Source organism: Salvelinus alpinus, chromosome 21 (genome assembly GCF_045679555.1).
Source record: "Salvelinus alpinus chromosome 21, SLU_Salpinus.1, whole genome shotgun sequence".
In the NCBI taxonomy this organism is placed as follows: domain Eukaryota; kingdom Metazoa; phylum Chordata; class Actinopteri; order Salmoniformes; family Salmonidae; genus Salvelinus; species Salvelinus alpinus.
In genome coordinates, this window is record NC_092106.1 from 18074284 (window position 1) to 18093510 (window position 19227).

The 19227-nt window shown below is 45.3% G+C and overlaps 1 protein-coding gene across 1 annotated transcript in view; it reads left to right on the plus strand.

The window, feature by feature from the left end:
• Nucleotides 1-12029: 12029 nt before the first annotated feature.
• Nucleotides 12030-19227, plus strand: part of LOC139547952 (FRAS1-related extracellular matrix protein 2-like) — a 121951-nt gene continuing 114753 nt past the window's right edge. The window contains exons 1-3 of the mRNA XM_071357185.1: nucleotides 12030-16252; nucleotides 16461-16710; nucleotides 16822-17521. Of these exons, the coding sequence (XP_071213286.1) occupies nucleotides 12171-16252; nucleotides 16461-16710; nucleotides 16822-17521 (5032 nt within the window). The 5' untranslated portion in view covers nucleotides 12030-12170. The remainder of the gene's footprint in view (nucleotides 16253-16460; nucleotides 16711-16821; nucleotides 17522-19227) is intronic.

Consider the following 19227-nt stretch of genomic DNA (forward strand, 5'->3'; position numbering starts at 1 on the left):
GAATCGCTTCAAAAGATAGGCACATGGGTGCATTCTCTTGTCCCCCTCGTTCCGCTGTGAAAGGACCGCCCCTGCTCCGGTGTCCGAGGCGTACACCTCCACCACAAAGGGATGAGTAGGATCAGGATGAACGACGATGGGTCTGGAGGTGAAACGTCCCTTGAGCTCCATTAATGTCCTGTCAGCCGGGGTCCAGACAAAAACGAGTCTGGGACTTGCGGGTTAGGGCCGTGAGAGGCGCTGCCAACGTACCAAAGTTCAGTATAAAACGCCTGTAAAAGGAACTGCTGGACTTGTTTGAGTAAGGCAGGACGGGGCTAGTCAGTGACCGCCCTAACCTTAACAGGGTCAATTTGGATGCTAGCGGTAGAGATCATGTGGCCCAGGAAAGAGACTTGGGATACATGGCACTCACCCTTCTCAATCTTGACGTATATTTGACTCTGCAGGAGGTGTCTCAGGACTTTGCGGACGTGCAGGATGTGTTCCGGAAGGGTCTTGGAGAAGATCAGGATGTTGGCGAGGTAGCCAAAGATGAACCGATTCAACATATTCCTAAGAGTGTCATTGACCAATGCTTGGAAGACTGCCGGTGAGTTTGATAATCCGAATAGCATGACTAAATACTCCTAGTGGCCACTCGGGGTGTTAAAGCAGTTTTCCATTCATCTCCCTCCCTGATTCTCACCAGATTGTAAGCGTTGCGGAGGTCCAGTTTGGTGAAGAATTGGGCCCCCTGGGCCAGCTCCAAGGCGGTGGACATCAGGGGTAGAGGATAACGGTTCTTAATCGTGATCCTATTCAGCCCTCTGTAGTTGATGCAGGGACGCAGACCTCCATCCTTCTTTCCCACGAAGAAGAAACCTGCTCCAGCTGGTGATGTTGAGGAGCGAATGAAACCCGCCTCCAGTGACTCACGGATGTAATTGTCCAGGACTGCAGCTTCATGGATCGAGAAGGAGCACAAACGGCCCCGGGGAGGGGTGGAGCCTGGTAGGAGTTCTATGGCGCAGTCGTATGGCAAATGAGGAGGGAGGGTGGCGGCTTGCCTCCCACAGGTCGAAGTATTGGGTAGGGAGTGCGGAGAAGTCTTGGTCTTCAATGGATGCAGGGGGATGAGGCTCTAGGTGGGGGTCTTATACATTTAGTATGGCAGTTCTTACCCCAGTCTAGTAGGTGTCCTGTGGACCAGGAGAGTAGTGGGCTATGTAGCTTTAGCCAGGGGTACCCTAGGATAAGGGGGTTCTCGGGAGCCATAATCAAAAGAAAACTAAGAACCTCTGAGTGATTCACCCCAACCTGCAGTAGAATGGGCTTGATCTGATATTCCACCTGGCCTGTAGCCAATGGGGCATCCATCGAGGGCTTGAATCTGCAGAGGGATTGGACATTTCACAAAGGGAATTTGTAATTCTCTGGTGAAGTCTTGATCAATGAAATTATCTGCGGCCCCGGAGTCCACGAAGGCTTGAATCTGGAGCTGGCGGTTGTCACAGTGGAGGATTGCGGGTAGTGACAGACGGTGACTGGGTAGCCGGGGGGTAACAGCACAGCTCGACAGGGTCTCCCCTTGTCCTGGCATGTAGCACGGAGATGGCCGAGACCTTTGCAGTAGAGGTAACAGTCTTTGCGCATGCGCCTGTCACGCTCCTGTGGGCTCAAACGTGTGCGTCCCAGCTGCATGGGCTCTTCAATGCTGGGTTCTGGGGGCTTGGGGCTGGACTGTGGTTGGAGGGTTTCTGATATCTGGAAGAGTTGTCGTTGCTGCCGCCCCAGCAGTGCTCCTTGGTGAGTTATAACATTCTTGATCTGGGTGATCTCTGAGAGAGCAGAGAAGAGACCAGACGAGGAATCAGCGGTTAAGGATAAACATAATACTTTACTGAGACATGGTAACGGATGGATCACAGTAACACTGGGAAAACAACAAACACTAAGTCTCGAAAACTCACGCAGGAAACAAACGCACACGGCACATAATTCAAGCTTCAGCAAAGGACAACAGAAAACACACCTATTTTAACAAAGAAATCATAATGAGTAAATAGAACACACCTGAGTGTCATCAATGTCTTTAGGATGGTCTCTGCTGCCCTCTGGTGACAGGTGGAACCATGACAGTATGTACAACAATCTAAGTAGATAGTCTATATCTCAAATGGCACCTTATCCACTACTGTATTTAGTATACTACCTATGGGCCCTGGTCAAAGTAGTGCACTATATAGGAGATAGTGTAGGGTGCTATTTGGGTTGCACAACACATAAACAGGGCGGGGCCCTCTCTACATGTGCGGTAGAGCACAGTGGATGAGGTGGTGAATGACAACCTGGCTGACACTCATACAGTAAGTATACTGTCAAACTGACTGGAACACTATATCATTGTTTAACTCGATTACTTTTAGCATCAGATAGGGCCTTCAATATACATCAATATTCTTCAGTCTCCTTTTCTTCGTTAAACAGTGCAATTATGTCTAAAAGCCTCCCTCCAGCATGTCTATGGACATGTCACAGCTTCTGGTCTGTTGGCTACACTACTCCAGCCTCAGGGTACACTTAAGCTCTGAAAATGTTGTCATTTTAAGACATTAAGCTCATAGAGGAATGCACGTTTTGTTTGAGTGTTGTATGTATTTTGTGTTTGCATTGCTCACTGTTGACTTGCTGAATTAATAAAAGTTATACCCGTGTGCTATACTGCGTACTAAAACTAAACTGCATAGTAAATGTGACCCAAAACAACTGTGGGCCTATCTATAATATCTATATCTATAACCACCAGGTTCCTCTCTGCATGCACTGTGCTAATGAGCTCATTTAGATGAGCTGGCAGTATCATATCATACTTTCATCCCAGTATCATATCATACTTTCATCCCAGTATCATATCATACTTTCATTCCAGTATCATATCATACTTTCATCCCAGTATCATATCATACTTTCATCCCAGTATCATATCATACTTTCATCCCAGTATCATATCATACTTTCATCCTAGTATCATATCATACTTTCATCCCAGTATCATATCATACTTTCATCCCAGTATCATATCATACTTTCATTCCAGTATCATATCATACTTTCATCCTAGTATCACATCATACTTTCATTCCAGTATCATATCATACTTTCATCCCAGTATCATATCATACTTTCATCCTAGTATCATATCATACTTTCATTCCAGTATCATATCATACTTTCATCCCAGTACCATATCATACTTTCCTTTGTCTTTGACTGACTGTAGCCTCTCAATCAATATTCAGCTGCCAGCCGATGGGTGTGGAGAGAGAGATGAGGGGTGTAGAGAGAGAGAGAGACATTCTGACTGGGGGAGAATGGGGAGAGATGAGCGGAGTATCAGATTAGCAGAGGGAAGAGAGAAAGATCAGTGGTGTGGAGAGAGGTAGAAGCACCCTGACCGTGCCTGACAGCTGTCGGAGCAGAATGCTCTGTTTAGGAAACATCTGACAGCTAGAAGACCTGGGTGATGAGAGAGACGGATGGAGGGAGGTAGGGAGGAAGGACACAGGTTGAGGAAGTCACTGCATGGCTTAGCACTGCTAAACTCTGCAGGATAGAGTAAATCAACCACAACTAATGATATTGGGTCTGGTTAAAAGTAATGCACTATGTAGGGAATAAGGTGCAATTTGGGGATGCATGCATAGAGACATTAATCAACTGTGTGCCAGCAGACTAGAACACTCAATACTTCCCTTTCTGATGGTGTTGACATCAGCTTGTTGTCCATGTTCTCTCTCACATTCATTATAAGCAGCTAGCTGCCTTCTCCACTCAGATTTGCTGTACAAAGCTATGCAATGCTATGCATGACATGTCAGTCAACGACACATATCCCATATCACATATTTCAGATGATTGTCCTGGGTTAGACCAGGTATGAGGAATTATTAGTACTATGAATTTGTATGTGCAATATGTCCTTATACAGTAGGCCTATTTAGCAGTGTTGGGGAATAGTGAACTACATGTAGTTCAACTTTGCAGTAGCTTGGTGGTAGTTAAACTAAATTTAAATCTAGATAGTGGTTTCAGTAGTTAATAATTGTTTTGCCATGTAGCGGTGTAGCTAACTACTGGAACTACACACTTTTTTTGAAAAAAATAAATAAAATATGGGTGAAGTAGGCAAGATGTCAAGCCCTGACCTTAGAGAGCCTTTTTATTTCTCTATTTGGTTAGGTCAGGGTGTGATTTTGGTGGGCATTCTAGGTTGTCTATTTCTTTGTTGTCCGGGTATGGTTCCCAATCAGAGGCAGCTGTCTATCGTTGTCTCTGATTGGGGATCATACTTAGGCAGCCCTTTTTCCCACTTTCAGTTGTGGGATCTTGTTTTTGCACAGTTACTAGGTAGTCTGCAGAACGTTACATTCGTTTATTCGTTTGTTGGTGTTCATCTTAATAAAGAAAGATGTACGCTTGCTGCGCCTTGGTCTCCTTCTAACGACGGATGTAACACAAAAATTTCCTTTCTTTTTCGGCATCAGACTTGCCTAATTCTCACTTAAAACATACAGTATGGTTTTGTATTTAATAGGCTAAACTACATATTCTGTCAACATCTGACCCCAGAGGGATCTATTCTTGCAATTTGTAGTCTGACATTTCAGATTTAGATATGATAATTTTTTACGAAGTAGTTTTGTGAACTACTTTTTCAAAGTAACTTTAGTTAAGGAAACTTTATTTTTCTTAAGGGTAGCTTTAGTGTAACTTAACTTATTCCAGTGAGAAGTTATTGGTACTGTAGCGTAAACTATATTTTCAGAGTAGCTTCCCCAACACTGCTAGTTAGTAACAATTTTCTGCTGTTGTATTTATCTATTAGCTTAAACAAGTGATTCCATTTTGATTAAACATTTATTTTACAAAATAAAGGTATTTAAAAGGTATATATATATATAGGCTTTCGACTCTGTCAATCACCGTATTCTTATCGGCAGACTCAACAGCCTTGGTTTCTCTGGCAGTCTCTATGGGGGTGCCACAGGGTTCATTTCTCAGGCCGACTCTTTTCTCTGTATATATCAATGATGTCACTCTTGCTGCGGGTGATTCTTTGATCCACCTCTACGCAGACGACACCATTCTGTATACATCTGGTCCTTCTTTAGACACTGTGTTAACAAACATCCAAACGAGATTCAACGCCATACAACACTCCTTCCGTGGCCTCCAACTGCTCTTAAATGCTAGTAAAACGAAATGCATGCTCTTCAACCGATCGCTGCCCGCACCCGCCCGCCTGACTTGCATCACTACTCTGGACGGTTCTGACTTGGAATATGTGGATAACTACAAATTCCTAGGTGACTGGCTAGACAGTAAACTCTCCTTCCAGACTCACATTAAGCATCTCCAAATCAAATCAAAGAAAATGTATTTATATAGCCCTTCTTACATCAGCTGATATCTCAAAGTGCTGTACAGAAATCCAGCCTAAAACCCCAAACAGCAAGCAATGCAGGTGTAGAAGCACGGTGGCTAGGAAAAACTCCCTAGAAAGGCCAAAACCTAGGAAGAAACCTAGAGAGGAACCAGGCTATGAGGGGTGGCCAGTCCTCTTCTGGCTGTGCCGGGTGGAGATTATAACAGAACATGGCCAAGATGTTCAAATGTTCATAAATTACCAGCATGGTCAAATAATAATAATCACAGTAGTTGTCGAGGGTGCAGCAAGTCAGCACCTCAGGAGTAAATGTCAGTTGGCTTTTCATAGCCGATCATTAAGAGTATCTCTACCGCTCCTGCAGTCTTTAGAGAGTTGAAAACAGCAGGTCTGGGACAGGTAGCACGTCCGGTGAACAGGTCAGGGTTCCAGGCAGAACAGTTGAAACTGGAGCAGCAGCACGGCCAGGTGGACTGGTGACAGCAAGGAGTCCTCATGCCAGGTAGTCCTGAGGCATGGTCCTAGGGCTTAGGTCCTCAGAGAGAGAAAGAGAGAAAGAGAGAATTAGAGAGAGCATACTTAAATTCACACAGGACACCGGATAAGACAGGAGAAGTACTCCAGATATAACAAACTGACCCTAGCCCCCCGACACATAAACAACTGCAGCATAAATACTGGGGGCTGAGACAGGAGGGGTCAGGAGACACTGTGGCCCCATCCGATGATACCCCCGGACAGGGCCAAACAGGAAGGATATAACCCCACCCACTTTGCCAAAGCACAGCCCCCACACCACTAGAGGGATATCTTCAACAACCAACTTACCATCCTGAGACAAGGCCGAGTATAGCCCACAAAGATCTCCGCCACGGCACAACCCAAGGGGGGAGCGCCAACCCAGACAGGAAGATCACGTCAGTGTCTCAACCCACTTAAGTGACGCACCCCTCCTAGGGACGGCATGAAAGAGCACCAGTAAGCCAGTGACTCAGCCCCTGTAATAGTGTTAGAGGCAGAGAATCCCAGTGGAGAGAGGGGAACCGGCCAGGCAGAGACAGCAAGGGCGGTTCGTTGCTCCAGAGCCTTTCCGTTCACCTTCACACTCCTGGGCCAGACTACACTCAATCATATGACCCACTGAAGAGATGAGTCTTCAGTAAAGACTTAAAGGTTGAGACCGAGTCTGCGTCTCTCACATGGGTAGGCAGACCATTCCATAAAAATGGAGCTCTATAGGAGAAGGCCCTGCCTCCAGCTGTTTGCTTAGAAATTCTAGGGACAATTAGGAGGCCTGCGTCTTGTGACCGTAGCGTACGTGTAGGTATGTACGGCAGGATCAAATCGGAAAGATAGGTAGGAGCAAGCCCATGTAATGCTTTGTAGGTTAGCAGTAAAACCTTGGAATCAGCCCTTGCCTTAACAGGAAGCCAGTGTAGGGAGGCTAGCACTGGAGTAATATGATCAAATTTTGGGGTTCTAGTCAGGATTCTAGCAGCCGTATTTAGCACTAACTGAAGTTTATTTAGTGCTTTATCCGGGTAGCCGGAAAGTAGAGCATTGCAGTAGTCTAGTAACAAAAGCATGGATAAATTTTTCTGCATCACTTTTGGACAGAAAGTTTCAGATTTTTGCAATGTTACGTAGATGGAAAAAAGCTGTCCTTGAAAAAGTCTTGATATGTTCGTCAAAAGAGAGATCAGGGTCCAGAGTAACGCCGAGGTCCTTCACAGTTTTATTTGAGACGACTGTACAACCATCAAGATTAATTGTCAGATTCAACAGAAGATATCTTTGTTTCTTGGGACCTAGAACAAGCATCTCTGTTTTGTCCGAGTTTAAAAGTAGAAAGTTTGCAGCCATCCACTTCCTTATGTCTGAAACACAGGCTTCTAGCAAGGGCAATTTTGGGGCTTCACCATGTTTCATTGAAATGTACAGCTGTGTGTCATCTGCATAGCAGTGAAAGTTAACATTATGTTTTCGAATGACATCCCCAAGAGGTAAAATATATAGTGAAAACAATAGTGGTCCCAAAACGGAACCTTGAGGAACACTGAAATGTACAGTTGATTTGTCAGAGGACAAACCATTCACAGAGACAAACTGATATCTTTCCGACAGATAAGATCTAAACCAGGCCAGAACTTGTCCGTGTAGACCAATTTGGGTTTCCAATCTCTCCAAAAGAATGTGGTGATCGATGGTATCAAAGGCAGCACTAAGGTCTAGGAGCACGAGGACAGATGCAGAGCCTCGGTCTGACGCCATTAAAAGATAATTTACCACCTTCACAAGTGCAGTCTCGGTGCTATGATGGGGTCTAAAACCAGACTGAAGCATTTCGTATACATTGTTTGTCTTCAGGAAGGCAGTGAGTTGCTGCGCAACAGCTTTTTCAAAAATGCTTGAGAGGAATGGAAGATTCGATATAGGCCGATAGTTTTTTATATTTTCTGGCTTTTTCAAGAGAAGCTTTATTACTGCCACTTTTAGTGAGTTTGGTACACATCCGGTGGATAGAGAGCCGTTTATTATGTTCAACATAGGAGGGCCGAGCACAGGAAGCAGCTCTTTCAGTAGTTTAGTTTGAATAGGGTCCAGTATAAAGCTTGAAGGTTTAGAGGCCATGATTATTTTCATCATTGTGTCAAGAGATACAGTATAGTACTAAAACACTTAAGTGTCTCTCTTGATCCTAGGTCCTGGCAGAGTTGTGCAGACTCAGGACAGCTGAGCTTTGGAGGAATACGCAGCCTTAAAGAGGAGTCCGTAATTTGCTTTCTAATGATCATGATCTTTTCCTCAAGACGTTCATGAATTTATTACTGCTGAAGTGAAAGCCATCGTCACTTGGGGAATGCTGCTTTTTAGTTAGCTTTGCGACAGTATCAAAAATAAATTTCGTATTGTTCTTATTTTCCTCAATTAAGTTGGAAAAATAGGATGATCGAGCAGCAGTGAGTGCTCTTCGATACTGCACGGTACTGTCTTTCCAAGCTAGTCGGAAGACTTCCAGTTTGGTGTGGCGCCATTTCCGTTCCAATTTTCTGGAAGCTTGCTTCAGAGCTCGGGTATTTTCTGTATACCAGGGAGCTAGTTTCTTATGACAAATGTTTTTCATTTTTAGGGGTGCAACTGCATCTAGGGTATTGCGCAAGGTTAAATTGAGTTCCTCAGTTAGGTGGTTAACTGATTTTTGTCCTCTGACGTCCTTGGGTAGGCAGAGGGAGTCTGGAAGGGCATCAAGGAATCTTTGTGTTGTCTGAGAATTTATAGCACGACTTTTGATGCTCCTTGGTTGGGGTCTGAGCAGATTATTTGTTGCGATTGCAAACGTAATAAAATGGTGGTCCGATAGTCCAGGATTATGAGGAAAAACATTAAGATCTACAACATTTATTCCATGGGACAAAACTAGGTCCAGAGTATGACTGTGACAGTGAGTAGGTCCAGAGACATGTTGGACAAAACCCACTGAGTCGATGATGGCTCCGAAAGCCTTTTGGAGTGGGTCTGGGACTTTTCCATGTGAATATTAAAATCACCAAAAATTTGAATATTATCTGCTATGACTACAAGGTCCGATAGGAATTCAGGGAACTCAGTGAGGAACGCTGTGTATGGCCCAGGAAGCCTGTAAACAGTAGCTATAAAAAGTGATTGAGTAGGCTGCATAGATTTCATGACTAGAAGCTCAAAAGACGAAAACGTCCTTTTTTTTTTTGTAAATTGAAATTTGCTATCGTAAATGTTAGCAACACCTCCGCCTTTGCGGGATGCACCGGGGATATGGTCACTAGTGTAACCAGGAGGTGAGGCCTCATTTAACACAGTAAATTCATCAGGCTTAAGCCATGTTTCAGTCAGGCCAATCACATCAAGATTATGATCAGTGATTAGTTCATTGACTATAACTGCCTTTGAAGTGAGGGATCTAACATTAAGTAGCCCTATTTTGAGATGTGAGGTACCACGATCTCTTTCAATAATGGCAGGAATGGAGGAGGTCTTTATCCTAGTGAGATTGCTAAGGCGAACACCGCCATGTTTAGATTTGCCAAACCTAGGTCGAGGCACAGTTAAAAAAGTTAAATCTAGAATCGGCTTCCTATTTCGCAACAAGCCTCCTTCACTCATGCTGCCAAACATAACCTCGTAAAACTGACTATCCTACTGATCCTTGACTTCGGCGATGTCCTTTACAAAATAGCCTCCATCACTCTACTCAGCAAATTGGATGCAGTATATCACAGTGCCATCCGTTTTGTCACTAAAGCCCCATATACTACCTGTATGCTCTCGTTGGCTGGTCCACGCTACATATTCATCGCCAAACTCACTGGCTCCAGGTCATCTATAAGTCTTTGCTAGGTAAAGCTCCGCCTTATCTCAGCTCACTGATCACCATAGCAACACCCACCCGTAGCACACGCTCCAGCAGGTATATTTCACTGGTCATCCCCAAAGCTAACACCTCGTTTGGCCGCCTTTCCTTCCAGTTCTCTGCTGCCAATGACTGGAACGAATTGCAAAAATCACTGAAGTTGGAGACTTATATCTCCCTCACTAACTTTAAGCGTCAGCTGTCAAAGCAGCTTACCGATCGCTGCAGCTGTACACAGCCCATCTGTAAATAGCCCATCCATCCAACCAACTACCTACCTCATCTCCATATTTGTTTGTTTTTCTAGACACTCTAATCTTAATATTTTATTTTTATTGGCCAGTCTGAGATATGTATTTTTCTTTGCAACTCTGCCTAGAAGGCCAGCATCCCGGAGTCTCCTCTTCACTGTTAACGTTGAGACTGGTGTTTGGCGGGTACTATTTAATGAAGCTGCCAGTTGAGGACTTGTGAGGCGTCTGTTTCTCAAACTAGACACTCTAATGTACTTGTCCTCTTGCTCAGTTGTGCACCGGGGCCTCCCACTCCTCTTTCTATTCTGGTTAGAGACAGTTTGTGCTGTTCTGTGAAGGGAATAGTACACAGCATTGTACAAGATCTTCAGTGTCTTGGCAATTTCTCGCATGGAATAGCCTTCATTTCTCAGAACAAGAATAGACTGACAAGTTTCAGAAGAAAGTGCTTTGTTTCTAGCCATTTTGAGCCTGTAATTGAACCCACAAATGCTGATGCTCCAGATACTCAACTAGTCTGAAGAAGGCCAGTTTTATTGCTTCTTTAATCAGAATAACAGTTTTCCCCTGTGCTAACATAATTGCAAAAGGGTTTTCTAATGATCAATTAGCCTTTTAAAAGGATCAACTTGGATTAGCTAACACAACGTGCCATTGGAACACAGGATTGATGTTGCTGATAATGGGCCTCTGTACGCCTATGTAGATATTCCATAAAGAATCTGCCATTTCCAGCTACAATAGACATTTACAACATTAACAATGTCTACACTGTATTTCTGATCTATTTTATTTTATTTTAATGGACAAAAAATGTGCTTTTCTTTCAAAAACCAGGACATGTCTAAGTGACCCCAAACTTTTGAAAGGTAGTGTATACCATAGATGGCTTTGCCCTGGACCAGAGCTACCCAAAACGATACATTCTATTACACCACAAGAGGGAGCTCGAACATGTGTCCTTAAACTCTACCCTATTTTGATTTTTATACACATATAATCCTCTATTTTAGGATATAATGTGTAAACTATTTAATGCAAATCAAAATGTTTTGTAAAAATATCTTCATGAAATGTTGATGGAGATTTGTTATGTTAATGTAGCATAGTTCATCCTATTTATTGATATACTGTGTTGACTTGTTATATATAGGCTTATTATTAAAATGTTGTAATTTTTGGGGCAATAATAACCGACTTACCTACAGCGTTTCCATTGCTGTTGAAGAGGGCCAATTAAGCCTAATATGTTTTGGACATTTGTGTTTAGGCCTACTGTCAACTAATTACAAAAGAAAGAGATTCAAAGGGCACTATGATTGCTATATCCATTTGTGGACTTTTAAATACCCATATGCCTATCTATACCCATAGATTCTTTGAAAAAAACAATGTATACATGCCTCATGACCTTAGTTAAATTGTGTTAAAATATAAGCTTGTTTTACTCCTTTGTTTGTAAACAAAGTAACTGTAAACAAACACTGTATCGCCTCAAAACATGGTTAAAACGACCATCTCATGGATGGTCAGTCCTTGTATCCATAGCTCTGTCTATGAAATTTGAGTGGTTAAATGTCTCCATCCCCATCACGCAGCTATTTACCAAATCAGTGGCGGGGGTGCCTGACTGCTTTGTCATTGTTTTAACTGCAGATTGCCCATTTAAGGTTTATTGGTTTATTAAGGCCTACCTGACTGCACACATCATTCCTATTCAAGTTTAAATGTATTTTTCGGTAGAATTTCGCACCTTAATCAACCTGCTTCTTCAAATCCAACCCATGCACTAGCGTTTTCGGGTTTTGATTGCCATCTTTCCCTTCCATTCAAAAATCAATAAACGCATTCCAGCCTAAATATCCTCCAATTGGCGGACGAGAGGGCGTATCTCTCACTCCGGGGCTCCAAGTGCATGAAGTTTATCCTGAACAGAAGAGAGCAGCGGAGAGAGAGAGAATGGTACACCTCAGCGCGGATGCGAGTGAGATATTTATCAACAGTAATTTTATACTCTCATAACTTTAGCTGCACTGCACAGCTTTTTTCTGTATTTTATGTGTAAAATTCTACGCGTTTTTGCATTGGCTTCTCTCTCCAAATGGCTTGGATTATTTCTCCGCTGTTGCAACGCCAAGGGACTGGTACTGGCGCTATTTTTTTGCTCTCTGCTTTGATCGCGGTGATTGTGACAGGTGACTCCGCTGCGCAGGTTTTCGACAGTTATGGATTATCATACGCATTGAGATCGGAACTGTCAGAGGATGCTATATTGGTGGCCAACAATGGAATACGCGTGCCTTTCGGGAGAGCAGTATTCATTGATCCTATCAATGATCTGGTAATCCAAGTACAACCGGGAGACAGATGTAGTATAACGGTTCTGGATAACGACCCGCTCTCCCAGAGGCCCGGGCAGCTCTCTCCCAAAAAGTTTCCCTGTGAATTTGGTCCCAATGACGTAAAGTATTCTCACTTCGGATCCAGGAGCCCCCCGCAGGATAGGGTGAGGCTACAGCTCAGATATGACACTCATACCGACACCATAATCATCCCGTTTATGATGGAAGTGGAGGTGATTTTCACACAGTTGGAAGTGTTAACCAGAAACATGCCTCTGACTGTTGACAAACTGCTTGGCACTAGTAACTCCATTGACAGTAAGATTCTGGAGTTCACCTATGATAGAAGTGAACATCAGTGTAAAATAACGTCTCTCTCCAGTGGCAGTGCATTGCCCAGGTATGGGAAGCTTGTGGATGAGAGAAAACTTGGAAAAATGGTGGACTGTGACGAATTTATTAAAATGAATATACGCTATCAGCACACTTTTGCACACAAATCACCCAATAGAGATTATTTCCCAATGATTGTGGAATTACAAGATAAAGAGGGTAATCTGCTGAAGCAGGAGTTTTTCCAGATGATGGTGCGTATAAAGAATGGAGAGGAAAACACGGGTCCTAAACCCAGCTTCGTGGCCATGATGATGATGGAGGTGGATCAGTTTGTCATGACAGCCATCACCCCCGACATGCTGGCTGCTGAGGACATTGAGTCTAACCCTGACAACCTTATCTTCAACATCACCTCCCCCCTCTCCTTCGAGGAGGGGTACATAGTCAGTACAGATGACCGGAACCTGCCCATCACCTCTTTCTACCAGGGAGACCTCAAAGAACTAAAGATAGCCTACAAGCCTCCGTCTGTGGACTCTGAGACAGAACGTATCTTCCAGATAGAGTTTGAGGTGGTGGACACTGAGGGGGCTGTGTCTGACCCGTTTGCCTTCATGATTGTAGTGAAACCTATGAACACGCTTGCTCCAGTAGTCACCAGGAATACGGGTCAGCTTCTCTACGAGGGTCAGTCCAGACCACTGTCCAGCTCTCACAACCTAGAGGTCAGTGACGAGGACAACCTGGATGATGTCAAGATCACGGTGGTCGACGGGTTGCGGCATGGCCAGCTGACAGTGCTCGGGTCACGCAGGAAGTTCTTCACTCCGGCTGATCTGGACGGAGGCGTGGTCATCTACCAGCACGACGGCAGCGACACGTACAGCGACAACATTATCTTCCGGATGACGGATGGGAAGCACGAAGTGGAGTTCCTGTTTCCCCTGACAATCGTTCCCACGGATGATGAGCCGCCCATTATCAATGCCAACACGGGGTTAATCCTCTTCAAGAACCAGATGATGCTCATTTCGCCACTCACACTCAGCGCTGCAGACATCGACTCTGAGGACTCCACTATCAGGTTCGCCATAGAGGCGCCGTTCTCGCCTATAGGGGAGGTGCTGCTGAGGCAGTCAGAGGCCCCAGAGGACCCATCCACCTGGAGGTTTAATGCTGAGGATGAGCTGTATGAGAAAGAGGTTACAGAGTGGCTGCAGCAGGATATCACAGATGGGAAGTTGTTTTACAGACACACAGGGCCTCACAGCACTGACACAGTCATGGACCAGTTTGTATTCCGGGTCCAGGATGATAATGACCCCCCTAACCAATCAAAACAGAGCTCGTTCATCATCAAGGTTCTGCCTGTGGATGACATCCCCCCTGAGCTGTATCCTGGTACCACCCTCCAGATGACCGTACACGAGTACCAGCTCACCTACTTCCGTAAGAAGTTTCTACGCTACACTGACCTGGACTCAGAGGACAGAGATCTGAAGTACACCGTCACCCACCCCCCGACAGACACAGACGAGAACAGCCCTGTGGTACTGGGGTCTATTGTGTTAACAGAGAGTCCAGACACTGTAGTGACTGAGTTTACTCAGGCTCAGGTCAATCACCATAAGATATCATACAAACCACCTGACCTGGAGCTGGGGATCACAGCCCATGTTCTGCAGCTCCAGTACACGGTGGAGGATACGTCAGGGAATACTGTCACCGGAACGTTCTCTATATTCCTGCAGCCTGTCGACAACAAGCCGCCTCAGATAACCAACACTGGCTTCACTATATTCGAGCGGGGAACACACAAAATCACCAGAGCTGAGCTGGATACTGTGGACTTAGACACGGACAGTAGCCAGATCTCCTTCACTCTAACTCAGCCCCCTCAGCACGGCACGGTCCAGTACACCTTCACCGACCTGACCAAAGGAGACGCGTTCAACCTGTTGGACATCGCTAACGACAGGATCTCCTACATCCACAACGGAGACGAGTCCACCAGCGATTTCTTCCAGCTGGATGTCAGTGACGGCATCCATGTTGTGACCATCACCATCAGGGTTACCGTGAAGCCCATCGATGACGAGACCCCGACCATCAGCCTACCGGCCGGAACCATCGGGTCCTACATTGACGTCCTGGAGAACGGAGCCACTGAGATCACGACTAAAGTCATCCAGGGGAGGGACGAGGACACAGACGACCTCCGTTTGACCTTCATCCTGGAGGACCCACCGGTTTTCGGGGAGATCCTGGTGAACGGGGTCCAATCTGGAAGCTTCACCCAGGCTGACGTCATTAACGGACTGGTGGTGTACGCCCACACCAGCGGAGAGATCGGCCCCACCACTAAATACGACTACTTTAATCTGACGCTGACAGACATGTCTGATGAGTGGACGGTAGGGGGCAACAGGGTCACGGGGGTCAGGGTTCAGATCACCATCCTCCCCATGGACAGCCAGGCTCCAGAGGTGTTCGTAGGCCCACAGTTCACTGTCGTAGAGGGAGAGAAGAATGTGATTGAGATTTTTCACATTAGCGCTGATGATATGGACACTCCTAATGACGACCTGCTTTGTACCATCATCGTCCAGCCCACGTCAGGCTACGTGGAGAACATCTCCCCGGCCCCAGGCTCAGAGAAGTCCAGGTCTGGGACAGCGATCAGTGCATTCACCATCAAGGACATCAGACAAAACCACATCTACTACGTCCAAAGCATCCATAAAAGAGTGGAGCCGGTAGAGGACAGGTTCACGTTCAGATGCTCTGACGGCATCAACTTCTCCGAGAGACATTTCTTCCCCATTGCTATCATCCCGTCCAACGATGAGAAGCCAGAGATCTATATGAGGGAGTTTGTCGTCATGGAAGGGATGAATATCGTCATCGACACACCCATCCTGAACGGAGCCGACACGGACATCCCCTCGGACGAACTCACTTTCATCATCACCAAACCACCAAAGCACGGCTTCATCCTCAACCAGCTGACAACCGGCACCGTCACAGTCACCAACTTCACCCTGGACCAGATCAGGGAAGCCTCCAGTATAGTGTATGAACACGATGACTCGGAGACCAAGGAGGACAGCTTTGACTTAATCCTGACGGACGGTAAATATACCGTGGAGAAGACCATCATTGTTATGATTATCTCTGTAGATGACGAGACACCCAGGATGGCCATCAACGACGGTCTGGAGATAGAGATAGGAGACGTTAAAGTGATCGATAACAACGTTTTAAAAGCCACCGACCTGGACTCTGAGGATAGTACTCTGACGTACGTTGTTCGCTACGGGCCGGGCCAGGGGTTGTTACAGAGGAGAACCCCTTACGGGACGTTAGAGAACATCACAGTGGGGATGAACTTCACCCAGTACCAGGTGGACCAGGCTCTCATCGTCTATATCCACAACGGGCAGGAAGGAATCCGGGACCTTATCAAGTTTGACGTGACGGACGGGATCAACCCTCTGATCGACAGGTACTTCATTTTTACAAATGTGTTTATTGAGGTTTTCTAAAATACAAACAATACACCACAACTACAACAATAGAATAATCAACTTGAAAAAAAAATGATGATGATTCTTGCTAGGTATGACATTTCAGTTTGTCAGGGTGTCTCCTAATGGATCGTCTTGCAATTGTTTGTTTTGTTTATTTGTTATATTCTTTTTGTCTTTTGACAGGTACTTCTACGTGACGGTGGGCGGCATCGACATGGTGTTCCCTGACGTGGTCAGTAAGGGGGTCTCTCTGAAAGAAGGCGGTAGAGTAACGTTGACCACAGACCTGCTCAGCACCAGTGACCTCAACAGTCCCGACGAACACCTGGTTTTCACCATCACCAGAGCCCCACAGAGAGGCCATCTGGAGTGTACCGACGGCCCTGGAATGCCCATCTCCTCCTTTACCCAGCTCCAGCTAGCTGGGAGCAAGGTACTTCGATCTTTTGTTTTTTTTCCTTTGTGTTATTCTCAATAAAATAAAATAAATACTTATAAATAAAAAATATGTATTTTCATGTGTGCAATTTGTATAATAATACAGGTGTACTACATCCACACGGCCGATGATGAGGTGAAGATGGACAGCTTTGAGTTCGAGGTCACCGACGGTTACAACCCTGTGTTCCGCACGTTCCGTGTCTCCATCACCGACGTGGACAACAAGAAACCGGTTCTAACGGTTCACAGCCTGGTGGTTAACGAGGGAGAGAACAAACTCATCACGCCCTTCGAGCTGACCGCAGAGGACCGCGACACGGCTGACCCCCTCCTGAAGTTCACGGTCACCCAGGTCCCTGTCCACGGTCGCCTCCTCTTCAACAACACCCGCCCCGTCTCCTCCTTCACCAAACAGGACCTGAACGAGAACCTCATCAGCTACAAACACGACGGTACTGAGTCCTCCAAGGATTCTTTCTCCTTTACCGTGACTGACGGGACGCACACCGACTTCTACGTGTTCCCAGACACCGTGTTCGAGACGCGGCGCCCCCAGATGATGAAGATCACGATCCTATCGGTGGATAACGGGGTGCCCCAGATCGTGGTGAATAAAGGGGGGCCCACCCTGAGGGTGTTAGAGACGGGTCACCTGGGGTTCCTCATCACCTCTAAGACTCTTAAGGCCGAGGACAGGGATAGTCTTCAGCTATCTGTCACCTTTAAGATCACCGTGGGACCAGAACATGGATACCTCATCAACCTGGGTACAGGCAACACTACCGTCACCACATTCACTCAAGGTAAGACGACCGTTACTTTAAATAAAAAGATATACTCTACTATACTTTAGTCTTTTACAAGTACAATATAACTTTATTATCCAATGTTTTTTTTTTTTCATTCTTCATAAGCTGTTGAGTAATTCTCACTTAGAGCTGTAGCGCTGTTGCCGTTATAATGGATTAAGAGCTTACTTACCTGTATAATGGTACTATGTAACTACTGTAGTATGGTCATTGGCCGCAACTACACAGTGGTGTTCAGAAATTAAGCTTAACTTGACAGAGAAATCTTTTGTCTTTCTAGAGGTGTTTTTGAATGGCGTTCAACAATTTCTTCAAACAGAAAGATAGGTTTTCACAGGGCAGTGGTTTCTCCTACCCCAAACCTCATCTAGTAATCTTCTACGGAGTATTATAGCGCTTGAGTAAATACCAGCAGATTTGACCTTACATGAAGGTAGGGGGCCACAGACATGAAGAATAGAGAGTGAGAACATGAATACCCTGTCTGAGAGAGAGAGAGAGAGAGAGAGAGAGAGAGAGAGAGAGAGAGAGAGAGAGAGAGAGAGAGAGAGAGAGAGAGAAAGAGAGCAAATAGAGAGGTATGGAGAGATACAGTAGAGAGAGAGTGGAGGAGAGGGAGAGAGAGAGGTAGGGAGAGAGATAGAGAGAGAGAGAGAGAGAGAGAGAGAGAGAGAGAGAGAGAGAGAGAGAGAGAGATGTGTTAACTTCACTCACAGTGACAGCAGGCCAACCTTTGTTTAAGCCTCAGAAATAGCTACAGTATAGAACAACTACATACATACAGCCCAGTCTACAGTACAAATGAAAAGGTAGGGTAAGTAAATAGTAACACAGTCAGTAAGGAATGTATGAATTAGACCCCAATCGATCTCTATATGGCTGCATCCCAAATGGCACCTTATTCCATATATAGTGCACTTCTATGGGCTCTGGTAAAAAGTAGTGCACTATACAGTATAGGAAATAGGGTGCCATTTGGGTTGGACGTGGACCCATTCTCTCCTTTATTTACTGACCCCCATTCATCCCCATTCTCCTCCCGCTGCTTTCTCCTTCTGCAAACCTGTTAAATATTTCAGGCAGATCCATCGCTGGTAAACAGACAGTAAATAACTCTAGCTTATCCGGCATAGCCGGCGGCAGTGTCCCAAAACTGGCTTTACATTTTTATGAGCCGGCCGCTTTGAAGGGAAATGTTTTGACATCAAATATAGAAGATAGCAGTAATACACCTCACACCCTCCTCCCTGATAGCAGCCTCCCGACCTATAAAGAAGCCACTCCAGAACCAACGCTCCTCCTAGATAGTATCAGTCTTAAGAACCCACTCCAGCATAGCGTTGTTAGCGGATGCGGCAGACAGACGTGATGTGGTGTAGCTTCTGCAGTCTGCCTCTTCTTTATGGTCCCTGTCTTTCAGCAGACTAATAGATAGACAGACACTAAACAGCCTGAGTTAATTCAGCCCTCCTCTCCTGTGTTCTTCTTCTTTTTTACTGCTGAGGCTTCATCCATATAAGTTGTCCAACAGTGTATAAATCAAATCAAATTGTATTTGTCACATGCGCCGAATACAACAGCTGTAGACCTTACGGTGAAATGCTTACTTACAAGCCCTTAACCAACAATGCTTTAAGAAGTTTAAAGAAAAATACGTGTTAAGTAAAAAATAGAAGATTTTTTTTAAATAATAATAATAA